The following is a 10,235-nucleotide window of genomic DNA, read 5'->3' on the forward strand; positions in this document are numbered from 1 at the left end:
GGGGAGCGAGATACCATGAATAAAAATGTCATCCAATAAACATCACCGTCGGCTCTGTAAGACTGTACAAGTGAGCACTTAAGTCCAATTCTCACCGGGCATGTAAAGCTTTTCCGTGAGCACATGGAGAATAAGACTGACAGACAGAGAACAAAAGAGTCCGAGATGGAGAGAGAAAGAACAGATTTTGTACACCTCCAGCTTAAATACTGCAAGTTCAACATCAGAAACCTTGTTTATGCTCTGAGCCGTCGGCGCCTCGGATGCATTGTGTTGCCTCAGAACTGCAGAAAAACTACTTTTGTTATGTTCATTGGGTTTAGTAATCTCATTTGATATAAATGATTACAGGATGATGCAGCTGCAGTAGTAATATTATCCCCGGATGTATGGACATGTAAATGTGTCTTTATCTGTGTAGGTCTGCGTTTGCAGCTGCTGTTGGATTGGTATTGATCACTTTTGCCATTTTAATTGTGTGTTTGCTAGCTGCAGCTCCTCCTGTAGGATGCCGTGCATTGATCGGGTCTCTCTCAAACAATAACATCTGTTGGCGATTTTCTGCTGAAATATAAAAAGTTAACCATCTTCACAAACACCACATCACAGCAATGTCCTTGCATGTCCCTTGTCTCTACTTCCTGTCTGCGTTTTCACTGTAAGAAATACAAAGTATTTTTTTTAAAGCTATTTTTTCCATTTAGAAATGAAGCTTGTGGGGATAACCCCTTTTTAAATGTAGCCTATACTTGTGAAAAAGATTTCAAAACGCATCCAAAGACACCCTCCATCTCCTCCACCTGCTAAGAAACCTTTAAGTTCAACTTAAAGAATCATTGATTTACAACATGAACTTAAAGACATAATCAGACCCATATTTGAGACATACAGTAGCTCTGTCCGTCGTCCCGTTCTCCATGTGTCCAGCGTTCTAGACACACCGTTCAACCAAGATGTCTGTGAGAGATTCGAGAGAGAGAAAAACAAATTTCACACGTCCAGCTCATGAAGGGTCTCTTTGAAAAGCTCCACCTAACAAGCTGGCCGTCTGCATGCTACGTTAGCCAGGAGGACCAATCAGCAGTCAACAGAGGAATTCCTTGAGCCTGAGACAAGCTGACTGTCTGAAACTTGGGTCCAAATCTGCTGAGGACGTTTCTCACCATGTGGGAACACGACTTTATCTTCTCTTCATGTCTGGCTATTTCAGGTGGCTTGTTGTTTTTAAGATTCAGAATCAGAAAAGGTTTAATTTCTTGTACTCTGTAGCTTTAATTCTCCTATTTTCATTGTTTTTCTATAAAGTAATTTTAATTTCCTTGTTGCTGAAATGTGCTAGACAAATAAAGGTGCCTTGACGTGCCTTGCCACAGGCACTTATGTGGAATATGCCTTGGTGAATGGTTTATGCATAAACAAGTATTCTGAACATAGTCATAGTGAGAAATCCAGAGAGAGTTGTGTGGTGCTGATAGTCTGTAAAAGCTTTATTGCAGAATAAATAATTTATATTACAGTAATGAACATCCATTACATTCAAGTTATTGCCATATAAGTTGCTACAAAGCTAATTAATAAGCTAATTATGTATATACACAAAATAACTGTTGCATAATAAAATAGTGGGCAGATGCAGTCCAGGATGAAGGTTAGTGCAAGTGTAGTGACTGGGGGGGGGGGCTGACTGCAGACTGTATTGCTGTAGGGAAGGGACTCATTAGAAATGCATTCCACACATTCCTACATCAGAGCTTTTACTGCCGATCAGCAAGCCGCCATGTCGAAGGAATATTTTGCTACTGTACCCAGCTTCCTTAAAGGAAAACTCTCTGTTGTCTTGTCGGAGGGGTCAGAGGTCAACTCTAACACAGAGACCCCAAAGCTGGTATGGATTTTCTGTCTTGCTCAAGGACTGCAGAGCTGATATGGACACACTGTTTTCAGCTTTTATACACTCGCCAGGCCAAGTTGTTTCCACGGCTGACTACAAGAGGAAGAAGCTTATGATATCACATAAAATGTTATGTTTCATTTGTATAGCACTTATTGATACAGTCACAAACGGCTTTCAGACAGTATGGTAAAAATAAAAGACAAATGTGGAAAATGTGTCTATATAAAAGAGACTTCAGATACAGTATTAGGGGACCACTAAGGTTAATAAAAGAGACTTCAGATACAGTATTAGGGACCACTAAGGTTCTATATAAAAGAGACTTCGAGACAGTTTAGGGGACACTAAGGTAATATAAAAGAGACTTCAGATACAGTATTAGGGGACCACTAAGGATATATAAAAGAGACTTCAGATACAGATTAGGGGACCACTAAGGTCTATATAAAAGAGACTTCAGATACAGGATTAGGGGACCACTAAGGTCTAATAAAAGAGACTTCAGATACAGTATTAGGGACCACTAAGGTCTATATAAAGGAATTCAGATACAGTATTAGGGGACCACTAAGGTCTTTAAAAGAGACTCAGATACAGTATTAGGGGACCACTAAGGTCTATATAAAAGAGACTTCAGATACAGTATTAGGAGCCACTAAGGTCTTATAAAAGAGACTCAGATACAGTATTAGGGACCACTAAGGTATATAAAGAGACTTCAGATACAGTATTAGGGACCACTAGGTCTATATAAAGAGACTTCAGATACAGTATTAGGGACCACTAAGGTCTATATAAAAGAGACTTCAGTACAGTATTAGGGACCACTAAGGTCTATATAAAAGAGACTTCAGATACAGTATTAGGGACCACTAAGGCCTATATAAAAGCATCTAAAGACCACCGTATCATGGGACCTTTAATGCATGAGGCATTGGTGACTACATCCACTGGGTTTTCCCATCCTGTCATTCAGAGGGGAAAACCTGAGACTGACTCAGAACTGATGGGCAGCATGGATGATCTGTTGGGAATCTTTGCAGTCTGATTTTAACCGTCCTGATGATATCAAACATGTCTCGTACTATGTGTGACCTGGTATGCAATGTCCTAAACACATTCTGTAGTGTGTAGGAAAAGCTATAAGTATAAAGGGAAGGGAATTTCCCAGACAGCAGTGATGTTACAGAAGTCAGCGTGACACTATCATGACTGGAAAAGTCTGGGCCTGACCCTGAACATTTCATCAGAATACAGCATAGAAAATCTGCTTAGAAACATAGGAAATATTGGAGAGGATAGCACAACACGATGTTATTCTGCTAAAAAAAACAACAACACATTTATTTTTAGTTTGACGTTATTTTAAACAAATTGTATGTCCGAACACAATACATATTTTCTATAAGCTCAGTCTGCCACTTTTTAAAAAACAATTCCAGTGCTGGTTCTGTGGTATCAGAATTTTGGATTGTCGTCATGGAAACACCTGGGGGGGGGATACCAATCCCTTAATCGGATTTATTTTTTATTTTTTTCTCAACACATAGAGAGTCAGACATAGAGACTGGGGCTGTGCAATTTATCCAACTTTTAATCATGATGAAATGATTTTGGCTCCTAACGATCACAAAAACGATTATTTTTTTCACGTCTTGTGTTCTGAATTTAAAAAAAAGTTCAAACGAGAAAAGTATGACGGGAAATTTCATAGTTCAGAGCATGTTCTCTGTTGGTTTGTTTACCCTTTTTTACACCGTTTTTTTAAGGTCAAGCAATCTTCATCAACATCTTTTTAACAGTTGATGAGTATACATGTTAAATAATCCTGATTTCAATATTAACCCAGATAATCTGGATTTTTTTTTCCCTAGTTTAGACCGAAGTTTTCTTCTTACCAGCATGATCATGCATGCATGCAAAAGAGCATGCACATCAGGTAATTTTTCACTTCAGATGTAGACTAGTCGATACATGGAACCAAGTATGGGGTTGGATATCTTACTTGTGGGAAAAGAAATATTTTCTCGGAATTTGCACACAAACGTCGACTCCCATGTTCCCTACTCTCTGATCTATAGATCTTGTTCTTTGCAATTAAATGTACCTTAGATAATATGACTTTAGATATTGATCTTTTCACCGTGCAAAAGAAGGTAGATGAGCAGATGTTGCCGTCGAATAATTCACCGTACTGCTGCTGTATGTGAGAATCTGCTTCACTGTGGAATGCTCAGATTTGCTGCTGCAACGTGGAAATCTTCCATCGGTCACTCGAGACAGCTGTCTGGAGTTAGAGTCCCACGGCAGCGTATGGGGACGAGAAGACAAAACACTGCACACAAAGCCGGTCAGCTGACCGGATCGGTATTTGGAGAAACGCCTCAAATCAGTCGAAATCCGGAAGCACTGATTGTCCAAAACATGTCTGAAAGAAACAGATACAATATAGTTTGTTGTGGTTTCACAGTTTGGGTGTGTCTACACAGTCTATTGGGGTCATGTCCAAGAATAGATATAAACAGTTCTGTTATGTTATTAGTGTTTCTTGTACATGCTCATATGACAGACAGGAAAGTAGTCAAAGTATCAATACCGATGCAGTAGCAGCCAAAGTATCCTAATTCTGATCTTCTTGTATGGGTCAAGCTCCAAAATGTTTGATTTTACACTTCCCATAATGAAACTTGATAATGCCTTGCGTTAGACCTTGTGTTTCTCCAGTCTGTAACAGGCTTTCTGGCTTTCTGCTGACCCTTTCTTTTGTGAAATCAGAGGAATGACTCAATAGAGATAGAGAGTTTTTGGACGTATAAATTAGGCTCCGACGCAACAATTACTCACCCGTGTTCAACAGCTGTGTGCGTTCTAGCAAAGACGCATAAAAAACACTCCAGGAGGAACACCAGTGCCCAATAATCCGTAACAGTGATGTTAAAAACAGAGATAATGGCCGCCTGGGTAGCTCACCTGGTAAACCTGCGCTCATAGAGGTTTGCTTCTTGATGCAGCAGCTGCTGGTTCGACTCTGACCTGTGGCCCTTTGTTGCACATCATTCACCCTCTCTTTCCCCTTTAATGTCTTCAGCTGTTCTATAAATAAAGGCCTAAAATGCCATAAAAAAGGTGAGCCCATCTTATTTATCACTTCTATCTCCTCTCTACTCTTTCAGGTACGACTACGTGGAGGTTTACAACGGAGGGGACCAGAATTTTCCCATGTTGGGAAAGTTTTGCGGGAAGATCGCACCGTCTCCGATCATCTCCAGCGGCAGCCAGCTCCTCATCAAGTTTGTCTCTGACTACGAGACGCACGGGGCGGGATTCTCCGTGCGCTACGAGGTCTTCAAGACAGGTGTGTGGTCTGTGGTTTCACGTCTTTGTTTGTCGCTGCTTGTATTAGACAGCAGCATTAGCTGAAAAGCCTAAGCTGGAACAGAAGCGGAGCTGCACTTACTCTGCTGTGTTCTACACACTCCGCTGAATGGGATGAATCGCCTCATGGGAAGCAGCCAATTTAAATTCAATTGCAGTGTAGCCAGGTTTCCACAGGTTTGTTCTGTAGCTTTTGGATCAATGGCATGCATCGATTTTCTACAATGAAAAATAATCAGCAGGAAATACCTTTTTTTAAAGGCATTTTACCTGTTTTAGGAGGCTGGTACAAATCAAATTGACTAAAGTTTGAATAATGCTGTCTTCTTAAAGGGAAATCAGGTGACATACAACCTAGTTTTCATCACTAAAAAGATGTCTGATGGGTAAGATGATCATAAAATTATTTCTATAGATGTAGGGAATCTTAGGGCGCTTTCACAACTGCCTTGTTAAAGTCGGTTGAATCAAACTAGAGTTGGTTTGCCCCGCTGGGGCAGTTTGTTCGGGCAGGTGAGAACACAGTAATCGCACTCGGGAGTGAACCAATAGCGGACCAAACAAGCCTACCGAGACCTCCTTTAAGAGGTGGTCTCGACTGACCTTTGTCGATCAAAGAAACAGAATGATTCAGCAACTGCATCGTCCATGTCTCGCTTAAATGTTTTCAGAAACCCTTTTCGGTAAACTATTTTGTAAAATTCGAGATCATACTCCGAACGAGTCTCCATCTGGCCACCATTATACTCGGTTGTGAAATCCGGGAGAAGCCAGACCCACGTGACGCGTTCGCCCAATCAGCGGCCGGTCGACGTCCCTGGTCCCTCCCCATTCTGCTTTGTAGTCAAGATGGCGCCTGTTTGGTGTGCTTAGTGTCCATTGTTCCACACTGAACCTTTTGATCATTTTTAGGGCGTTGATCAGGTACTTTCCATGCACTGACATTTTAATATACTATAGACTAAGTACTACTACTTTATACTAGGTGTTTGAAATGTACAAGTAGGTGACACAGAAACACAGTCCTGGTTTGACCATCGAGATGCAAAAACTATGCACTGGTCAACACAGGATCTTCTTCCTGTATTTACTAGACACATCCGACCAATAAGAGGAATGAACGTTCTTGTGTGATTTGTAATGACGCATTTTGGTACGCTTGGATTTTTTCCAGGTGTGACATTTATATAGCGCTTTATCATAGACACTCAAAGCGCTTTGGGGGGGTGACTACTCTCTAACACCACCAATGTGTAGCACCCACCTGGGTGGTGCACGGCAGCCTTGCAACACCAGACACTCATCACTCATCAGTAGGTTTGGGCATCCAGAACCGATTCCAGTAGAATTGTGTTTTTGTATTGGAATTGTTTAGAATCATTTAGAAGATTTGGTTTCAAATTCGTTAATTGCTTCCCAATTTAATATGCATAAGGTTTGGGTTCCGTAGCAGCCAGGCGCTTTTTGGGGTGCAGCCTTGGAGCGCAGTAAGCAGCGCTCTACTGGGTTTAGTGAGTTGTTCAAACGACCTGAGCTAAACCTCTGGTACACTGATCTCTAAGCCTGAATGTTAAACAAACTCAAAGGTCCAGAATGCCATTGGAGGAACAGAGAGTCCCATCAAGGGCAGGATGCAAGCAGGATAGACCTACATAAACACTGCCTGTCATGGAAGGAGCCTCGCTCCCCGTGTCCTACATTTGTATTTCCTCTTTTCTCTTGGGTCCACTTGAGTATGTGACAAACGGCGAGTCTCCTGTGACCACTTCAGTTTCCACCAATAGGGATGAGAGATAAATCAGATGAAAAGCGAACAGTACTGTGAGAGTTGTCTTCTTTTTTAATTTGTTTGCACCCCTGAGAGCAATAACCATTCACAGAATCACAGGATCCAGGAATAGGAATCCCCAGGTGGACTAATGTTGAAAGCATTGTAAGATGAAAAATGGATGGGCAAGTGCTTTTTATGTATTTAAATGAGCAGTAAGACCTAATTCACACTGGAGCTTCTTCAGTATTAGGGGACCACTAAGGTCTATATAAAAGAGACTTCAGATACAGTATTAGGGGACCACTAAGGTCTATATAAAAGAGACTTCAGATACAGTATTAGGGACCACTAAAGTCTATGTAAAAGAGACTTCAGATACAGTATTAGGGGACCACTAAGGTCTATATAAAAGAGACTTCAGATACAGTATTAGGGGACCACTAAGGTCTATATAAAGAGACTTCAGATACAGTATTAGGGGACCACTAAGGTCTATATAAAAGAGACTTCAGATACAGTATTAGGGACCACTAAGGTCTATATAAAAGAGACTTCAGATACAGTATTAGGGGACCACTAAGATCTATATAAAAGCATCCAAAGAGCACCATGTCAAGGGACCTTTAAAAGTAGGTCACCTATATCAGCTCATGAAAAGAGCATTGGTCCTGAATTTTCTTCCAGCTGGGATTTTTAAAGATTTAGCTTCCATATAGATGTGTGATGATTTTGAGCTTTGATCACTGTTATAATGATCAAAGAAGGATTTATAGTACATTCATATTAATGTCTGGGTCACTGTGCTCTTTACTTTCAGAAAAGGTTCCACTTTACATCTTTTTATTTTAAAAACTGACATCTATGATGGTGGTGGAAGTTTGCAGAGTCTAAAATGACAGGGATGACCCACCAGTTTAGATATGTACATGGAATTTAAAGGGTCAGCTCTTCCACCTCCAGTTCCTCTAGTGCTATCACACTAAGCATGTATCTAAAAACCTGGACAAAATAAAACCAAAGTTATCTGCAAAGATGGAGTCAAGTAAGAAAATGTTTTTCCAATGTGAGTGAACCGACCCTTTAGGCAACTAGCTCCTCCGTGATGTTTGAGGGTCAGAGTTCATGTTTGACTTTGGAAACAGCAGTTTAGAAAACAGTCTCACCCCGAGGTCCATGTAGTAGCTGTCCTGCACTGTTTGCTAGAGATTTGAATCAGCTTTTACTGGACCAACTCCCTCCACTGATGAGGATCATGTGTTATGATCAGAAGCTACCACATGGACCTTGTGGTCCAACTGTTTGACCATTTGAAAGCCGAGATATTTTATTTTAAAGAATCTGCTCTGAGTGGACCACTCTGAAGATGAAATAAATTAGTGAGTTAGATTCCCTTATGTTGACTCAGGCCTGCTGGTCTGAACCTGGGGGTGGGGGTGTAAGCGACCCTTTTTGTGTGTTTACACATGTTATCTTCTTTTTTTTGTTTGTCTTATGTTGCTACGTGCCTGTACAGTATCTGTTGCAATTCAGTATGTGTGTGCGTGCGTGCGTGCGTGTTAATGTATGTGTGTGCGTGCATGCGTGTGTGTGTGTGTGTGTGTGGGTGTATGCTGCTGCCTGCATGCGGCGTGTTTGTGCGTGTTGAGTTGTGTGGTGTTGTGTGGTGTTTTGTGTGTGTGTGTGTGTGTGTGTGGGTGTGTGCGTGTATGCGTTGCATGCGTGTGTGCGCGTTTGTGTGTGCTTGCGTGCGTGCGTGCGTGTGTGTGTGAATATTTGTGTGTGTGTGTGTGTGTGTGTGTGTGTGTGTGTGTGCGTCCACAGCAGACAGGTGCACTGGACCCCAGGCTCATTTAGCTAATGGGCTGTTTGTCCTTGGAGGCAGCAGGGGTGACCCGCAGATGAGATGGATGCTCTGGCACAGAAGAGGGGCTTCAAAACTAGGACAGCCAGTGTGTGTGTGCGTGTGTGTGTGTGTGTATGGGGGGTGTAAGTGTTGGCCTCAATATGGGTCCTCTACCCTCTAACAAGTCAAAGACAGCACTTGTACTCACTCAGGTAATCCCCCTGCTATGTTGCTGCTTTCCTTCTCGCCACATCTAAAAGCCATTAGAGTCGCAGCAGCGTATTGAAAGTGGCAAACGGGCTTTTACTCTGTTCAGACTCCTCTCTTTGTCTGTGTCTCCGCCTGCTGTTGTCCTCTTATCTCACAACATGTTTTTACATCTGTAATAGTGATATAAAATAGTAATCTTGAAAGTATCAGAGGATCTCATTCGGATAACATAAATAAAAGAAGAATCCTAAATCTCCTGTAGTCTTATAACAATCACGTGTCTATTTTTCACATTTTTGCTATGGAACATAGCTAAAAAAAAAAAACATGGTTTGACTTTTCCAAAAAGAGACCAAGGCATTCCTGTGTGACCAACTCAAAGTGGAACTGGTCCTGTCTGACAGGGGCCGTGGCGACAACAATGCTGCCTCGTGACATGACTCATGGATAAGACAAATACCAGATCCAGAGTGAAGTAACAAAAATCGTTAGCATTGTGAAACAAAATCATTCAGCTCCAGGTACAAACAAGTACTCATTGGCCATGTACGTATATATATATATATATATATATATACTGTATATATTTTCCAAATGAGATCCTCTGATTTTTTTCATTGTTTTAGTTCATTGTTTAAATGTAATTTCTAAGTTTGCATATAACAAAACAAAACACTTAACATAATAAAAGTAAAGTAATTATGATCTTGGGAGGGATCAATGAAGAAACATAAAACAATCAGGCATTTTGTAACACAATTACCAACATTTCAACAGTGATTTCTTGTATCTGATTTTTTATATAGCCTATAAATGGTCATAAGTACATTACAGCAAATAGATATTATATTAAATTGCCGAGGATAGACTCAATAAAATTAAATATATGACTTATCTCCATACTAACATGGAAGACAGAGACACAGCTTTCACAGAGACAGTTGTCATACTCTGTAACCATGACCACCAGAGGTACACACAGTAAGGAAAGTCCATAGACATACGAGCTAATGTCCTGTGTCAGTATGAAGACATTTTCTGTAATGATTTTGCACAATTTGTTTCCGTATTTTGATTTTTGGATTTAGGAACAGAAATGTCCATACACTTAACTTTGTGTGTGTGTGTGTGTGTGTATGTGT

The 10,235-nt window shown here is 40.9% G+C and overlaps 1 protein-coding gene across 1 annotated transcript in view; it reads left to right on the top strand.

Moving 5' to 3' along the window:
- LOC116699084 (neuropilin-1a) overlaps nt 1–10,235 on the top strand; it is a 120,158-nt gene that overhangs the window by 43,080 nt on the left and 66,843 nt on the right. The window contains exon 3 of the mRNA XM_032531477.1: nt 5,068–5,249. Within this exon, the coding sequence (XP_032387368.1) occupies nt 5,068–5,249 (182 nt within the window). The remainder of the gene's footprint in view (nt 1–5,067; nt 5,250–10,235) is intronic.

The sequence above is a fragment of the Etheostoma spectabile genome, chromosome 12 (assembly GCF_008692095.1).
Source record: "Etheostoma spectabile isolate EspeVRDwgs_2016 chromosome 12, UIUC_Espe_1.0, whole genome shotgun sequence".
In the NCBI taxonomy this organism is placed as follows: Eukaryota; Metazoa; Chordata; class Actinopteri; order Perciformes; family Percidae; genus Etheostoma; species Etheostoma spectabile.